Below are 18,619 nucleotides of genomic sequence, written 5' to 3'. Positions count from 1 at the left end.
TGAATGTGCGCCCGTAGCAGACGACACAAGGCGGCATCCCCACTTTCGCATGTTAATAATTTCAACAGCACGGTGGTGACACAGTTCAATCCCGAGGCAAATAGGCGATGCATCTCCGCTTAGACGACACTATGCTCTGTGGCCAATACTCCATTTTGAAGGCTCCTTCTGATTTCTTGCACTAATCCTCCTTCCCTCATTGTTGTACCTAAGAGGTGACATTACTATTCCTGGAATGTGTTAGTCACAGGAAAATACAGCACCTGCAAAGCAAGAGAGCTCACGCCAACATGTTTTCCACTGCAAAGTGCTCGCGATGAAGATGTACTGCTGAAACTCGAGATTATGAACATTTAACGCTTTTTCACTTCGCCAAGAACAATTGAAGCTGCTTAGGGATCTTGCTCAGAGAGACCACACAAGGTGCCTTAAAATGTCACTTTTTATTTATTATTACCCCTAACAATAATTTAAAAAGAAAGTGATGCAGTTTTTTTTCTTTAAAGTACCTTTGCTTTCAGTGAGGCTACAATTTACATGAAGCATGAAATTATACTGTAATTAGTGATTATGTCCAATCTTTCCGGCTCCAACCACATGGGCATATTTCCTCTTGACCTGGCATTGGTCCAAGAATATGAGCTTTTTTTTCTTGGGTATGTTGCAAAACGGGCAAATGATACACAATACCCGGTGTGCTTGCCACATACAGAACAAAAAAATAGCTCACGGCTCAGAAGCTCCTGTCGACGTAAAAGCTGATGACATTTTAGATTTGTCACCACCTGTGTAGACATAATCAGTGAAGACCAAAAAGATGCTTTCTTGTAAAAGGAAAATCTTCCAGACGAGCTTGTTTGTGTATCACTACTGCGAGTTGCACGTTAAAGGCCCCAGGCTAGCACTAGTAGTACTGCACTGGCTAAATTTCTCATCTAGATGCATGAAGACATTGAACGCCCACTGGGGCTGATCGACTTCCCGCAGTCTAAACAAACAAGCAACACAATTACTTCGAGCCTAGCTCGCGGCCTTTGGGTTACAAAAAGGTTGGTACACTAGTAACGACCATTACAATCCATGCTAAGGAATGAATGTCTGACCTGTCGTGGGCGCCGAAAAACCTTGCGTCGATATTGCTGTCCTGTACTCTCATAGCCTGCATCCAAAGAACAAGAAAGATGAATACACAAACTTTAGTCACAGCCAAAGCCTAGACAAAAAGGGGAGCAAACATAGCCCCACCCCTTTGTGTTTGCCCTTGTCTAGTTTTACTATTACATCAACAAAGGCAAAACAAAAAAGCAAAAAAAACAAACATAGACGGACAAGAAATGTAGTAAGACAACTTGTACAATAGTCACTCACAGAATGAGACTGACAGGGAAGAGTTTCAGTTGTCTCGCCTCTAGCTTGAGCTTCTTACCTTCGATAATACTTTGGTGTATTGTGCGCCTTGAGCGTGCATGCTAACTAGCAATGCAGAACTATCTAAAGTATGGTATCAATACTATTCATAGTGAAAGCAACATCTAACTGTCAATAGTGAAAAAAACTATCGATAGTCGTATTGGTAATCGACTATCGTGAAACTATCAATAGTCGACAATTGTCAATCTATCGATAGTATGTTATCAATTGTTGACTATTGCAAAACTCTCGATTGTCGACTGTTGTGAAACTATCAATAGCCAACAACCATAAAGCTATTGATAGTATCTTATTAGGTGACGGAGAACGTCAAGAGTCCGTCAGAGAAATGTCGTGAAGCTCGGACAAAAATGCAACTGCAATTACGGAGTTTTGCATAATGCTTGAGGAACTATCTAAAGCCTATGGGAAAAGTACTGTAACAGGATAGCTTGCTGGGCTGGACGACATATTGAGAAACAGCGCAAAAATGACGGGACACAAAGTAGAAGAAGGACACAGGACATACGCTGACTAACAACCAAAGGTTTACTAGAACTTCCACGCGCGCAAGTACAAGCTCTTCTTTCTTTTTTGAAAGAGATAAATGCTAATAAAGAAAGAAACTTTGAAAAATATGAGAAGACAAGGAAAAGAAACTCTTACAGTAGCACTAGAAGGACGTTGCCAAACGCGTGACCAAAATAAATAATAAAAACGTTCAGCTTTTCCACTATCGTGAAGAAGGAAGACCACCGGAGCTCTACTTGATACACAGCCGCAACGCGCACGTGCCCGCTTCCCGCTTCTTCTCGTCCGACCCACCGTCGATCGAGGATATGTCTCCGGCGACCCAGAGTCGATCGCACACGCGCACGTGATGCCAAACGGGTAATCCACGAACTCCCTCCGGAACATTGCCGTCGCGCCCAAAAACTGTTCAGCCGGCGTGGAGTGCAGTCGTCGCCAGGCCTCGCGCTTGCGCTTGACCTCCGTGGCACGATTGTTGGCCGTGGCATTGGCCCGCCGGCGCCCTTTACATCGCTGGTTCTGTTCTCGGCAGCGGCTTTCCAGGCGAGCGATGTGCTCTTCTTTGGCAAGGGAATCTGAAGCGCTTGACGCAGTGAAAGTCGAGGCGACACCGGCTTTGCGGCGGTTACGGACCCATTCGCGCTGCTGCGTACGTCGCCGCTCCTTCCGCAGTTAGTCATCTTTCCTTAAAAGGGTGCGCAGCCGACCCATCCTAAGTCCAAACCGAAACTGATAAGAGCGCGCAAAATAGGCGAGGATGAAGAAACACACGTGACAAGCGCTGCACTCATTACGTGTGCTTCTTCTTTGTTGTTGTCTGTTTTTTGCGCTGTTTCCTACGATGAATTCCCACCAATGGTGCCACCCAACTATCCATTCTTCTATGATAGCTGGAAAGGTTGGCGCAATCTACGTGCGACGGTGGCAACCATACAGGTTGTGTGCTTGCCGTCGTCGCTTATAGAGGGCGGTAGCTGCCCAGAGGCGATTTTTTGTCGACAAGTGTTTTGTATCGGACACGATCCTCGGGAACCTAGCCCTTAACAGCTCCGCCGTAAAAGAATTCTGACAGCGGCACGAGAAAAGGATAAGATCTTGCGCTGCGTACACCCCACGTTCGCATAACGTGGGGTGTAGGCAGACCTTTAGATCTCATGTGACAGTATACTAAGGACGGTCACAATTAAGAAATTGCAATTCCCTGTTGGTCAGATGCACTGACTCGACACTAATGCAGTGATCTGGTCCACAGGCAAGTGTACGCGCCGCTTCCGTGATCTCTCTCTCTCCAACTTGCCCCTCATGCGTCCCACCACCTTTGTGTTGTCCAACACAGGGGAACACCCAGAATCCCTGGGAACCGTGAATGAGAACCGTGGGGATAGGAACCGTGAACACTGCCGAGCGAGGCCGCGTGCCCATGCAGCCTATCGTTCAAACAGCGACCAGTCTGTCCCAAGTAGACTCTACCACAGCTGAGAGGGACCTCGTAGATGACTTCCTTGACACAAGGCACAAACTGCTTTTTTTTTTATTATTTATTTTGGTCACGCGTTTCACAGCGCCCTTCTAGTGCCGCTGTAGGAGTTTATTTTCCTTTTCCTCTCGTATTTTTCAAAGTTTCTTTCTTTATTAGCATTTATCTCTTGCGAAAGAGAAAGAAGAGCTTGTGCTTGCGCGTCCCACTGTGCGTGCGTGGAAGTTCTAGTAAACCTCTGGTTGTTAGCGTATGTCCTGTGTCCTTCTTCTACTTTGTGTCCCGTCCTTTTTGTGCTGTTTCTCCATATGCTATTGGAAAACTATCGGAAAACTGTGAAAACGCTCCTTAGTAGCTACTGGCATTAAACTATCAAAAAATATTGATTGTATACCATAGCAAAACTTGGACTAAAAGCTATTGACAATGAAATATCAATATTTTTCTTGATAGGTTGTCAAAGTTTTTTTGCTGTTCCTAGATGGCTTTCCGGGTGTTAGCACTTTGTTTTTTATAGACAGAGTTTGATCTGAAAGATTAAAATTTCTTTGCAGCTCTTTATAATTAATTTTGACAACTCATGAATAAAAAAACTGCTTGAATGTGATGCTGGCAATGGTGATTGCATGCAAAAATATGGGGACATGACTTTATTCAAATGAAAAGATAAGTGTACCTTTTTGTTTTCCACCAGACAGGTTGCATGAAAGAAAAAAAAAAGTCCAAACAGGTTGCGTGAAAGAAAAAAAAAAAACAGTAAATCCATTTAACATTACGTTTTCAAACTTAATGAAAATAATCCATTTAACCCCTTGCCTACTCATTTTTTTTCTTTAAAGATCGTACAGAAAGCTTTATTTAAATCAAGCAATTTGCGTCAAAATAAAGAAAAACGTTTCCTTGGCTTTCAGGCGTAGTCTCCTGCTCTATACCAGGACTTCTGGTCGTCTCCTCTTCTTCAGTAGTTCTTCACAGTATGATAGAAATCGAGAGATTAGCAGAAACCTCACATAGGACATTGTTTTGCCGAACATTGGGGTCTCCACTATGGACCTCTTGGACCAGTTCATTTTTTCACTTGCGTCATAATGATGCACAAGGCAAAGTATGCCTTTATCTCATCCGGAGTGGTGTCAAACCATTGCTCCTCATAGCATTTCTTGGGACGATCCTCATCGCCCATCTCTTGTTCGGCGTAGCGATTTGTCTCGGCAGAGACAGACGCCCAAAAATCATGACTTGCAAACACGGAAAAGGTCGACAAGGCGCTTGTCTTCTCACCAAGACTGCGTTGAACCCTTGCTGACACACCTGAAGTTTCTACAAAGGTGAACTGAGCAGGCTGGTTGTCCCTCTTCTCCCAGTTCCACTGACGTGCAGACGCCGAAGTCGATGAAATGCTTCCAGGATTCGCATCGTTTTCAACACTTTTCTCACAGTCGGTTGAACTCTCATCGGATTCCGAGTAATCGGAAAGGCAGCAGGATTCGTCGTCAGAAATACTGGCGCATTCATCACTTTCAAAAAGACGTCTTTGTATATCTTCGTCCGCCAAAGCAGACCTCCGCGCCGAAGACATATTTTTGGCACGCTTGCTTACAATAGTGCGCTTATTTTTTGTCAATGGAGTGCCCTCTCTCTGTCAAAAGGCAAAGCAAACAAGAAAAGAACCCAAGGTAAACAGGAGCAACAGGGGTAGTGCTGCCATCTGCCGCAGAGCTCACAAAACAAGCTCTGAAACCGAAACACGAGTCACACTCGTGGTCGGGTTTTATGGTCCGTGAATGGCGGCACGAGCGACACTCGTTATTAGTAGGCAAGGGGTTAAGGTTAAGTTCTCAAACACATTGCATTTGAAAAATGGAAAAAATAAAAGCATCAGTAACCAAACATGTCGGCATGGTATACACTTTCTATCCGAGAATGTTCAATTTGAAGTGTTCGTAACAAAATTTGTTACAACTATTGACTCAGAAATATTTACTTATACATTATGTGAAGGGTTCTATCATTTGAAGTTGTATTTTATACCAATAGGTAGATAATTTACCATCCACCATTATCAAAACCAGCCAAAATTGAACCAAACAAAAAGTGGCAGCATGCCACGACAAATAAGCTTAATCTGTTTTTGTCAACAACTAATCCACGATTTCCAAGAATTAGCAGTGAATGATCAGCAGAGCACCTATTTTCACTTGTCAGTGGTCAAAACTATGTAAGGTAATACATGACAATTGAATAATAAAAGAAACAGAAGAGCAAAACAAACTTGTGACGAACTCGGATGATAAACGTCTTCAGGAAGTGTTTTCCCAACTTCGAGACAAAAAAAAAAATACTCTATGTACTTGTTATTTTTACAAATGCGGGCATACTACAGTGCAAAGCCCGATACCTGAAGCTCGGGAATATACAGAATATGTGCCTGGGAAAAGTAGCAAAACACCATTTCTGTTTTATCTCTAAATTAATTGTATGACAGTGCAACTTTATGCTTAGTTTCCTTTCTTTTCCATGTTTTGCCCAGAGCCCCACAATGTTTGTCCGTACATATCTGTCATCATCTTTTTGAGTAGTAGTTTTTAGTTCTTGTCACTTGATAGTTTTGTTTTTAGAGTTGAGTCTGGACCGATAGCCAACTATCGATAGTACTATCCATAGCCAACTATTGGTAGTCGACTATCAATAGTTTTTGACACCACCAATTGTTTTAGAAAAATATTTGACAGTATCAATAGTAAATTTATTTTATAGCTTTGCATCACTATTGCACGCACAGCCAAAGGCAATCGATGCGTGTTGGAGGCCAGACAATCGAAAGAAACGCCCTGCCATTCTCAACCTGTCAATGACTTTAGAGTTACGCAGCTCCGTCTACGAATCATGCGAAACTGGACATAAACAGAAAAAGTAGATTCTGAGAACATACCTTTGCGGGCCAAAATGGGAATCCCTTCAACTTTGCCCACACAAGAAGATGTGGCCTTCTCTGCAGAAAAGAAAAAGGAGGTGACAAAAAATACGAACAAATGCCAAGCAACTCTAAGTTAGACAAAAAAAAAAAAAAGTCTTCCTCTTCTGTTTCAATTTTTCCTCCTCCCAAGTTTTTAAAAGCGTGATGATCATAAGTTACCTCATTGTACACCTTGAATTCCTCACGAGCCTTGGCTCGCAAATCTGAGGCAGAATGTTTCACATAGGGGGCTGTCAACTCAAAAGCCCATTCAAGCAAGGGCCACCTTCCACGTAAAATAGGGCCCTTGCTCGAGAAAAAGAAAAAAAGAAACTGTGGAGTGAGCTTTCTTTATATGTCTTACAAACTTTACATTCATTTGACTGCTTCCTGTGGAGGTTTACAATCCGAACTATGCATGGCCCTGTTGAGAATGTACTGAGGCAAATCTGCAATGGTGGCCGAAGTCTGGAACTAGTAGCAAAATGCTCGACCAGGCAACTACATACTCACGACGTGCAAAGCAAAGCACGACGTGAGTATGGCCAACGTAGCCCCTAGTTGAAGCACACTACAGCAAGGCCCTTACGCATGGCTCGGTGAACCACGAGTCGTGGGTGTTGGCGTTCTTGTAGCAGTCTGGGCACACCTCGATCTCCTCCATTTCCTGCTTGCACACTTTCATGAGCACCTTGGCGCTCATGGACAGCTTGTGGTTGTCTGTGAAGCGAGGGTACTTTAAGAAAACAAACTTCGTACACACAGCACTAAAGAGTTAGAACAACTAGTTTTTAATGAAAGTGCTACATAAAGGCCTAAACCTTAACACGAAAGTGGGAAATTAAAGGCACACGACACTCCTCAAAAATGTATTTTTTTTGTTTTTTTTGTTAGGCAAGTTATTGTGGTGTCAGAAAACTACCCAATCAATATTTTGCTACAGCGTCATGCATATTTTTAATAAAGTAAAAAAAAACTGGACTAGAGAGGAAGAAGAAATGTAGAGGAAAAAATCACGCGGCTGTGCAACATTTTTTTTTTTTTCAGTCAACGTATTTACAGTTTTTTTTAGAACCCACAAAAATAGGTATCGCATTTTGTTTCTATTTTTAACATTGGTTGCATGTCTTCAATGACCCACGACTTCGATTATCTTTGGTGGTTATGTCTAAACCATAGCAAACAGCACGTGACCACGGAGAAGAGAGTGAACGCGACTCAAACCAACCAGTTTTCGATCGGCGGTTTTCAGGCGGAAAGAAAACCAATTTTGAGCCGCAAATTGTGTTCTGGGTAGTTGGGCTCTCATATGTAATGTACGAATAAAAACCTTGGCGAGCATAAATACCCTGTCAGTGTCCATTTAAAAAGATACTGAACCGAAATTCCGAGCTCAGAAAACAAGGCTGGACTGATAGGCGGGATGCTGCAAAACCCATAAAGAGCACTCATATAGCGATATCTCCAACGGATCGCCGTATTTTTGGAAAAGAAGTGCGCCATTGAACACGGCCAACGAGGTCGACAAGACAAGTCACGTCCCACGATTCCCCATTCCCTCTCCTCCTCGCTACGTCCCGTCGAGCTGGTGAACCGAAGCGAGGAGGAGAGAAGCGAGGCCACTTCCCCTCATTCTCAAATGTTCCAGGACACCATGACGTCATAGCCCCCGCTTGATCGCGCCCCTCTTTTCCAAAAGTATGGCCATCCGTTTGAGATATCGAAGTATGAATGATGTTGTGGAGTTCGTAGCGTCCCGTCCAACGCTTCTGCGGCCTTATTTTGCAAAATCCAAATTTCGGTTCAGTATCCCTTTAAAGCCGCAATTATCTGTTAGGATCAATCTTAAAGGTTGAAACAACATCTCTAACTTCCGCAAGACAGATCATAGCTTCGTCCTCTCTTTGTCTCCGAGGGCAGTGAAGAAAGGAAGAAAAGAGACTCGATTACACAAAAGATTACCTTCTTATCGTTCTTTCTTACGAATGCCCACAGAGACATAGCAAAGTGTGCAACAAGTGCATGAAAGTCAAATGCAACTCACATCCGTTAAATATAATACAGTTGTGATAGATCCACCGGGCATCACTGAGAAATGACTCCGTGCAGCCATAGTGTTTCCACCTGACATTCTGAAAAGAAGATAAAAAAAAACCAGGAAGTTCATTGGTCATGCTCCCATTGAATAGCACAGGAGTTTGGTACAGCGAGCACAGCAAATTTCATTCGCCTGTCTGAAGCAGTCCAAAGGGAGCTCACCTTTTCCAAGATGCTGAGGTCAAATGGATGGCTGACATAATCAGTGTAATTGGGGTATGTCTTTGTGCACACTGGCTTCAAGAAGGCTTCGTGCTGCAACGGGATAAAATTCAAACGTCAAAAAACACCAACCTTGACATAAAAAAAAAGACGGTCTCTCCTTGCACTATTTTGGCAAAGGCAGTAGCAATACAAAATGTGAGCGGCGCCGCTGTTTCAGACACAGTAGCAACTTTGAGAAGGAGACATAGGTATTGTGTTTTGAATGACTGCAGAAGGGTGACGCTGAGATAAAATCTTGTTTGTTCGCAGTGACTTCATTCCAGCGAATGCGAGGGTCCTGCATTTCAAGGGACGCGCTGCCATTCCCTCCTTTCTTTTCACAGATCCGACATAAAAACTGGTAGCATCGTCAAATGTGCTTGTCCTGGGCAACTTGGAAGGTACAAGATGGTGTTTGTGAATACCGTTTGATGAAAACATGAGAAAGCGCCGACGTCATGTTTGCGTCAACCAAGTCACACTGCATACAATTCACTATAGTCGGAAACTAGCTAAGAATGTGCCATAAGCTCCTCCAACACTCTCATTACTGCCAGCCAGTCCAGCCGATCCCTACAGACGTATCACAGACGTTTGTGGGTATCGGTACTTTCTGCTCACTCGTAAGAAGGACAAGACATGCTGGACACAGAAAAATGCACCTTTATCAGGACAGGCCCAGCAATCAAGTGCTGCCCGCTGGCATCTTTCTTCTCCAGAAGACCAAACTTCACATAACTCGTCCCGGCTACTACCTTTCCTGGTATGTGGCAGTGTTCATTTGGAGCTTTCTTAGCTTGTATCCGACTACAGAATGCGAACATTGGGGCAGGACTACTCACGGTGTGTTGCTTGAGTCTCTGCAGGGCATACTGCAGCAGGCTGCAGAACTCGTCCACGGAGATGAGCGACAGCGAGGAGGGGCGCGTGTCCACGTTCTCCGCAGACATGACACGCACGCACTCGGGGCACACCCACTCGTTGAGCGACTTGACCTTGAGGTTGACGCAGGACGCATGGTAGCTCCGCGGACACGTGTTGCACCAGAGGGAGGCCGGTTCCCGGTGGCAGATCCAGCAGAAGCGGTCCACTCCCTGACGCCACCACCGGGCAAAAGGGAATGCATAGCATGTTTTCCACTAGAGAAGTCGCAGCTTTTTTTTCAAAATTTCCGCGGGTGCGTTTTTTACGAAGGTGCGACCTAAAGGGGCTCTTGAGTGGATTCTGACATTGTCTATATATATTGCAATCTATGGGCTCTAAGCATCGTAAAAAACCAGAAAGTACACTTATGGGCGGCCAAATTACCTATTAAAAACCTTATCAAAGGTTGTGACACACCCTTCTTTCTGCACCTTGGAGCAAACACCAGGCGGTGCCGTCGGATGGCGTTTTCTAGAGTAACTACATATGCTCCGCTTACGGAGCAGGTCTCCTGCAGAAGTGACGGTCGCTTCTGCAGAAGACCCAGAGGCACGGATGGCGTGACTGGGAGGCGGCATGCAGATCAAGGAACATATAGTGGGGCGACACGCCACCTCTGCGCCGCTGTCCCTTCATTTGTTTTGTGTTTCTCTCTGAGCCCTCGTCAGAACGTAGTAGCCAATGAAAATGTTGCCTGTTCACAAACCGTAGCCGCGCGCTGTTGTCTGGTCGGAAATGCTCGGATATGCCAGTTGCATATCACTCCGCGAGTGCCGCAGGCGCAGGTGATAGCAACGTGACGCTCCTCCGCATCGTCTGCTTAGCACACTTTAGTAACATGTTTTAAAACGTCACTCCTGTTATAAAACAAGGCGATTTTACTGTACCCAGCGGCTAGACACAATGTTCTATGGTCAAGCTACCTTCCAGTTCATTCAATCTTAGTGCCGAATGTATATTTCACAAACGAAAAGCGAGAAACATGCTACACCCGAAACTTCGCACCTACAAGGTCGCTTTCCCGCACAAAGATGGTATCCAGCGCGGCGCACGTGACCGCTTCTCCGCAAATACGAAGTTGGCAGCGAAAGGAAAAGGAATACGATACTCTGGCTCTGCAAGCAGAGCCTACACCGTTACTCTAGCGTTTTCAAACAATAACTGCCGTATTACGTCCGTCTCCTACACCCAAATATTTTATGCTTTTGTCACAGTATAGTCCACAATGCACCTAAAAAGAGCAATAATAGCAACGTTTGGAATCTCCACGCAATTGACCGCTTTCAATCGGCAAATTTCAAGGAGGTGGTTGGTACCTGAGCATGGACCATCTAGAGAAAATACCGCCCGCGTATTTCGATTGCTGTAAGTTTAGTAGGACGTCTTGCCATCTAGAACCAGCCATTTTTATTGACTAAAGCCCGACAAACAATATACCATCAAAAACAAGCTTCTACAAAAAGCACTCCAGTGCCCCATTAAGGACGATTCACACGCACGCGATTGCTTACGATCGTGTGCCTTAAAATCTCACGAGCTAGCGGGCACACTTGCATAAGGGTAGGATCCTTCCCGTTTAATCATGCACGCAGCCATGAAACACTTAACATTTCCGTACGTTTCCCTTTTTTTTTTGCACACCGCTCTTTACTTTTTGTCTCCAAAATCTTTTGACAGCGTTATAAACAACCATTTCTCATAGATGGTACATACATACCTTTGCTCTCGCAAATGCGGCAACACCTTAGCTCTAGCGAAAGGCAGTTCTAGGGTTGCTTTATAGATGATGCCAGCTTGCCTTCATGTCGTAAAAGAACACGAGAACTCGGTCGCAATAAACACAGGTGTGCAAACAGGCGTCTATGCGCGCGTTTTTAATACATGTGGACGTTAACTGTGCAAGGCGTAGGCCGTTTTGACATCTACAACAAAGGAGGAACGGCAGAGCATTTGCCAATGACTCTTCCGGCGGCCGCAAGGAAATCTGAATGGTGGCGGCGTAGGTCTGCAGAAACAGCTTTGTGCGCCATCCTTAGCGGCGCTCTGTAACTCTGTGCGACCTATAGACTAGAAAATAGGGTACATTCTCAGAGGTTCTAAGTCGCCTCTATAAACCATCCGATACATTGCCGCCTCGGAGGAGCACCAGACACATTCCGATCAAAGACATTCATAACATTAAGCCTTTTCTGACTCGAGAGAATATGTCAAGGATTTATATTATGATGCATCCAATAGTTTGCAGCATGTGCAGGATAAAAACGAATTGGTAGTTGTTGAAAAAGTAATGACAGGCTTGTATAGGTTTATATCAAACTGTTTTGCAAAAACAAATTAAAAAAAACCTTTCCTTACCTTTGCTAGCTTGACTTTCTTGGCATCTGGGGTCCCCGTACTGGGGGCCGCTTTCTTTTTGCCTGCATGTATGCCAATAAAACACCTTGCCTTCACCTTCCAATACTGGTGCTTCACAGTGACACAACCTATGAAAATGTGCTCGCTGCAGTCACGGCCCTCAGATGTCAAAACCAAGTAAGACCTGTCGAGATGTTTTCAAAATCTATTTAGTACGAAATGAGCATAAATTACTCGTGTGTCGGGTCAGAAAGCATTTCAATACTATTAATAGCTACAGGTTGCCGCCGGTCGATGGCGCCAATCCTCTATTCTCCTTCTCAGCATCTGCTTGCCAGGATTGTTAGGCTTTGCCTACATGCGGCAGCCCTCACCAGTGGCATGCTGCGTGCGTTGACAACTTTATAGACACTTCTGACGACACCAACATAGGTGCCAACGATAAGATGTCTCTTCAAACGCAGGAAAATCTAAAAATCCTTTTTGAAAACTCAACAAACTTTTAAAGTGAATATAGATATGTTTAGTTCTTTTAGTAGGTTCATCGCCCCAACTGATTATTAGCAAGGCACAATGAAGGGGGACTTCATTGTGCCTTTTTTGCTTCAGTTTGTCCCTAGGGAAAGCTCTTCCGAAATATAAAAGGAAGTCGCTCGACTGGCAACATTTAAGGACCGTGACATGGCGTAAGCTTTTCTGCGTGGTTGCCATTACTCTCTGCTCTTACAATTTAGACGAAACATTGACAAAAGGTGGCCAACGTGAATGTAATCAATCTTTTCCTCAGAAATCAACGCTTCGAGGTGTTTGGGCAGAAAATGCACGTGCACACCATCAACACCAGCATGAGCCTTTTGCCTGAAACCGTGTCATGTTCGTTTGTGAGTACATGAAACACGAACATGTGTTTTCATTTCAGAACCTCTAGAACCACGATTTCAAAAACTGAGGATTTTTACACACAATCAGCAGAGGGGTCCCCGCCAGTGGTGTAGCAAGGGGGGGGGGGGGGTTTGGGGCTTCAGCCCCTCTGAAATCCAGCCGACCCTATAGACATTTCCAGCGGCAGTCTCGAACAAAGCGATTTACAGCGCGTGTCCCGGGTTTTGAGAGTGTACGTCAGTGTTGCCCGACTGCGCTGAGCTGTGGAGTTTCTCGTCAGTGGGCTGTGGCAGCCTGCGTAGGCACAATTCCGGACGCTGGTGGCGGCTGAATTGCCGCGTTTTCTTTTTTATCTTGTGTTCTGTGGCGAACATAATTTATAGAAGTCTTTAAGAAATCAGTGCTCTATTTTTGGGAACAAAAACAAAGAAATGAAAGCTGTTTTGGTGAGTCCGTGCACGACAGAACAAATGCAACTGGAATGTTTGTTTCATTTTATGTTCGTTTTACGGCACCGTACACTCAGCCGTGTCAATCTATAAAGGTCAAAATATTTGACCACACAGGATATTCGTACTGCATGAATATTCCCCGCCCATAACATGAAATTCAGTGAGTCTCATCAATCGGACAAAAAATATATTGTACGTACCCCACGGTGCCGCGTTATCCAAACAGGATTTGAGAAAGGTCTCAAACAACACAGCATATCCAATAGCATATCCAATATACAATGTAGACGATAGTCACTTCAAGACGATTGAACGGAATCCGGCGTGTTTTTGGGAACATGTAGAAGAGAGCTCCTTTTTTGCACACCCCGGACCCGACCCTATCAGCTAATTTTTGCGAAGACCGGAAACACAGCCTGGAAGGCTTTTCGGAGATTATTTCGACGGAAATAATCCTCCAAGCACGTCGAACTGCCTGCGTCGTGGGCTGCTTGACGTTCGCTCTCTTCGTTTGTTTCCTGCGAAGGTCGAGCAGGCTACAAGCCCTGGTATTCCCTGGTTCTCACAGTGGAAGATAACATACAAAGGGTAAGCATCCTAAACAGGGGAATAAAATAAAAACTTCAAAGAAAAGCAACCGAACTCCGAATGCAAAATGCAGGTGGGGAGTCATGCTGACCGGGTTTCCACAGCTCAGGCGGGTGCCAGACATTTCTGACTGATAGGGGTCGCTCGATTCACAAAATGGCGGCGGCCAGAGCGCTCTTTTTGCAAAGGTCTATAATGTGCACATACAGCTCCCTCCCTCCCTTTTTTGTCTGCACCCCAGGGACATCCCAGCCACCTCAGCAGCCCGCCCCCCCCCCCCCCCCCCCCCGAAAACAATTTCCAACTACGCCACTGGTCACCGCATCTAGCACATTGCTGGTTTGGCAATAAGAAGTGTACATCAGCCACTATTGAAACGTAAGCAAGAAACAAATAAGCCGAAATACCCTCTACTACACTGCTTGACATCACACGCCAGCTAACAAAATATGCCCATTGTCACCTCAAGAGGGAGTTTTGCTCAATGTTCATGCGCTGCACGAAGTATGTTTTACAAGATTTGGTTGTCAGAAGCAGAAGCAATGTTTTTGGCATTTTAAATGTGTATGTCTTGATAAGGTAACATATATCTGATCTAAACATGCACCTACATATATCTCAATTCTCAGCATAAAGAGGAAAATTAATAACGCTCCACGAGAAGCCTACCTTTTTTACTGTGGTTATAGGTGAAACCGAGTTTAGCGTGCTAACCATGACCGGTCTGTTCGTGCTCTTTTACTGCATCCAATGTAGAGCCAATAAAGATGTGTTTTCCTGCACTGAAACATTTGGTAGAAGCTCACACTATCAGCTATCCTGTAGATTTCTGGAGTTAACAGCTTGTCAAAGAAACAAGGAAAGTTTTGAACAAAACAAATCTTTTTGTGTGTGCTAGAAACAAAAAAACCAAGGAATACCTTTGATGCGAGATTGGTCTTCGGAGTTCATCCTGCATTTGTAAGAAAAATGACCAGTTTGAGATGGGATGCACAAACTTCGCGTGTAAAAGTTGCAACTGCGCCTCACATTGGGCACGATTAGACCATACACATCTGGGATTCGAAATAAACAGTCCTACGGGCAAAGTGCGTCATGAAACACAAAGGTGAAGAGGGAAACAAACGTGGTTTTCTTTTCTTTGACGAAGGCGTGGATCGCCAAATTCACTTCAGAGAAACTCCCCCAAGACTACTTTGCTACTACTCCAAGGTTAACTTGATGAAAAGCCCCAAAACAACACCGCGAAGTAACATTTTAAGTGTGACGATTGCGTCTGGTTTGTCCAAGAAAACCATACGTGGATAGCTTAGATTCTATTAGTAACTGTCTCATGCGAGAAAGAACACATCGAACACAAAAAATGCAAAATCGCCAAAGCGAAGGTTAACTTGCGTACCGATCACACGCTGCTGTTGGTCGAAAGTGTAGCTAACGTTGTTGTGAAAAAACGTGCGCCTTGCACGCAACCTATGTTTTACCTTAACGAGATCCACTGTGTACTCTGGAATCTTTACGCAGAACCGCAAATCGCACCATGTGAAGAAAAAAAATGGAATACCTGAGACGAATGGTCGGCTGTACATAGTTCCAAAAAAATAGAGAATGTGTACGCGCTCTTGTGTGTCAGAAACGGAAGCGTCGAGTTTAACACTGTCAGGAAGTACTGTTCATTGAGGAAGGAGTTAATTATTCCACTTTTTGAAGAGCTTATTGGAGCACGCCACTAACAAACAAAAAACATACAGAGAAATCGTGGAGAATTTGTGAACTAGATGGCGCTCGTAACCGCGACGCGGTGCCGATGGCACTGCTGTTGTCCGAGGACGAAGGCCCAAATAAGAAGTCAAAATTCAACGTTGAAAACGCTCCGTAAAAAGCTGCTTGTATCCAGAGCCGTATATGCTTGTATCAAAGCTCTCTCTGGGTATAATATAATTTTAGTAAAGTGTTGTTTTTGCTGATATAATCTGTTGTACCTACCGCGTTGGCGGCGTTGGCTGTACCTACTGATCATTGCTGGATTGCGCATCCACGCTCCGTGAGTGCGCCCATCGGACGGCCATCTTGCATGTAGAAAAATTTTGTTTTGCTAGCGCTGCAGAGGCCGGCGGCAGCGTGCTAAAGACATATTCTCTACTTGTTCGTCGCCATCCACCCAAGACGTTTTTCTAAAAACTTGTGTAAGCCGTGAAGCTTGCCGTTGAAAACACGTGGAAATTTTAACGAAAGCGCAGTGCGGCAGAAAAAATGAATAACTCGTCGAAAGCAAGTTTTGCCGGTCTCGCGGCGTTCAAAACTTTCTGGGCATGCCGAAGTGCTATGTCTCTGTGCCTTCGCATGCTTGGATACCGATCAAGAGTCGACGCCGTGCGGATGTGTTTTGCGAATGCAATGTGCGTGAAACCGTATGTGCCTCTGGATCAGCGGTTTACTTTACTCTGACGACTGTATTTGTAACTTGCGGCACTCGCGGTCCAGAAACGGGTTTGATCCAGCGTCCAGTAATGCTATGCCGGTGTAGGACGCCGATCTCACTACCCCTCCGCTCCGACTACGGTAGTGGTTTTGGCGTACGCCAAAATCAATACCGTAGTCATTTCGGCGTACGCCATAGTCAATACCGTAGTCTTTTTCGCATACCCCAAACACACTACCCTTACGCCAAATTCAATACCTTGAATAACGTCGGCTGAGCAGGGGTTGAGCCTTTGGTTGAGCTCCGCATTTCGCTAAAACTGGCGGAAGTAACTTTCTGCAGCATAACACCCTGATTGTCTGTTGTTGTTTGTATGAGTAGGGTATGAGCGGCGGAACGCGCGCGGCAGGCGTTAATTAATTGTGATTAGCGTTGATACGGCTGACGGCGCGCAGAGCTGAAGGGCACAAGCAAGGAAGCTTGGAGTGATTCTGTGTCGATGTGATTTGACATCGCTTCTTTCTGGTTCTTCGATCATGGTGCAAATGCAGGTGCCCGACTCCCGAGCGATTCGAAGGCAAGAGTGGTAGCCTGTCCGCTGGTCTTTCAATCGCGTGCACTGTCGTCATTTTGGGCACAACGGAAGAAAATAAGACGTTCACTATTTTAAATAGCGTGCGATCGGCCTGTCTGGGTTCTGGCGACACCGTTTCAGGCTGTAGATGAGAAAATTTAGCCACTACAGTACGACTGCTAGCCTGGGGTCTGTGCCTCACAACAGATCGAAACGGGTAGGGGTGGGGATCCCTGGCAGCGGGACCTTTCGCCGTACGAGCTGCGGTGCGCTAACACACTCGACTTCCGATACCCCCTTGGGTCACAGCGCTTGCTGAAAGAAGTTTGGATCGTTTTACGCAGATTTTGCAGTGCGTACGAGACGCGCAACAGCTACGTACTACGTCCTAGATGCCCAAACTGAGGCTCGCTACTTGTGCGCGGCTGTCGTGATGTGCAGCTGGGAACAGTATGCTCGCCATGAAAACGTTGCAGTGAGAAGTACGGAAAAGTAATACTATAAAAGTATAGTATCTAAAACTGGCTCACATTGTCACTGAACATATGGAAATAAAACTGATTAGGAATGCCGATCAGATGGGTGGGAATGTTATATAATGTGCTCAAGTTATGTGTGGCGTCACGTCGGCACAGGAATTCAAACTGGTTGCCCCCACCCCCGCTCCTAAATTCTTCCAATGCTGCTGGCAGCTTTTTATATATATATATATATATATATATACATATATATATATATATATATATATTTATTTATTGTAACTTTAAAGGCCCCAACAGGAGCATTACATAAGGAGTGTGTGTGTGTGTGTGGGGGGGGGGAAGTACTATCGTGGACACTGTTAGCTATAACACGACAGCGGCGGCCGCCCCGTACCTTCAGCGCCCCATAGCAGGCGCCGTCCGAAACTCCGCGCATGCGCCGTGTGGCGTACTCGCTCTTCCCGCCTGCGAGCACACCCTCGCTTTGTCGTCTGCTAGGCACAGAGCAGACGACGCCACAGCGCTCGCCAATTTTCGCTGAACATGGTTCAGCGAACCACCGCGTATGAGGTGCCCACGGTTGATTCCCTGACTCCACTGGCTGAGGATAATCATCGTATACTAAATGTAACATCACGGTAGATTAAAATTTTTTATGAGACAAACTTGCAGTTATCATCCGTTTCACTTTAGGTCTAAGTGCTGCGGACGCTACGAGACGATATGACCCACCAAGCAGCGACAAAAGCACTTTTTGCACTTTATTGGGTCCCCCGGGGATGCACTCCGTGACGTTGCACCTTTGTTGCTATTTGATTGGCTCTGTCGTTTTGAAGCGTACGCTGCGGTCGGACTTAAGGTGAAATGGAGTATAACAGTCTATTTCTGTATCGCACCTGCTGCGCTCATACTGGTTTGCGAACGCATATCAATAAAAATGCTGTTTCTGACAAAAAAAAAAAAAAATCTTAAACAGGAGTTATGCTTTAATGACTCTGCAATCTGCCCCAATACAAATTGCCGGTTGAAAATGAGTTTGAGACCAGTTCGCTATAGCGAGGGTACCAGACGAGCAGCACTGTAGCATCGCCTGCTCTGCGCTTAGCAGACGGTAAAGCGAGGGTGTGCTCGCAAAAGGGAAGAGCGAGTCCGCCGCACGGCGCATGCGCGGAGTTTCGGACAGCGCCTGCTATGGGGCGCTGGGGGTACGGGATGGCCGCCGCTGCCGTGTTATAGCTAACAGTGTCCACGATAGTACATGAAAAATA

The 18,619-nt window shown here is 45.3% G+C and overlaps 1 protein-coding gene across 2 annotated transcripts in view; it reads right to left on the bottom strand.

The window, feature by feature from the left end:
* Nucleotides 1-18,619, bottom strand: part of LOC8034021 (protein kinase C-binding protein 1) — a 60,286-nt gene that overhangs the window by 13,273 nt on the left and 28,394 nt on the right. Inside the window, exons 1-9 of one of the 2 annotated variants that reach the window (XM_029987620.4) lie at nucleotides 15,438-15,647; nucleotides 14,797-14,828; nucleotides 11,955-12,016; nucleotides 9,518-9,769; nucleotides 8,634-8,726; nucleotides 8,419-8,506; nucleotides 6,964-7,094; nucleotides 6,351-6,410; nucleotides 1,104-1,159 (exon numbers count right to left, since the gene is read on the bottom strand). In XM_029987620.4, the coding sequence (XP_029843480.2) occupies nucleotides 1,104-1,159; nucleotides 6,351-6,410; nucleotides 6,964-7,094; nucleotides 8,419-8,506; nucleotides 8,634-8,726; nucleotides 9,518-9,769; nucleotides 11,955-12,016; nucleotides 14,797-14,827 (773 nt within the window). In that variant the 5' untranslated portion in view covers nucleotide 14,828; nucleotides 15,438-15,647. Of the gene's footprint in view, nucleotides 1-1,103; nucleotides 1,160-6,350; nucleotides 6,411-6,963; nucleotides 7,095-8,418; nucleotides 8,507-8,633; nucleotides 8,727-9,517; nucleotides 9,770-11,954; nucleotides 12,017-14,796; nucleotides 14,829-15,437; nucleotides 15,648-18,619 lie in introns of those variants that run through there. The other variant, XM_040211042.1, reaches the window with a different exon arrangement.

The sequence above is a fragment of the Ixodes scapularis genome, unplaced genomic scaffold (genome assembly GCF_016920785.2).
Source record: "Ixodes scapularis isolate PalLabHiFi unplaced genomic scaffold, ASM1692078v2 PGA_scaffold2__306_contigs__length_199485367, whole genome shotgun sequence".
NCBI classification, from domain to species: Eukaryota; Metazoa; Arthropoda; class Arachnida; order Ixodida; family Ixodidae; genus Ixodes; species Ixodes scapularis.
This window is presented reverse-complemented; position numbering and strand designations above follow the sequence as displayed.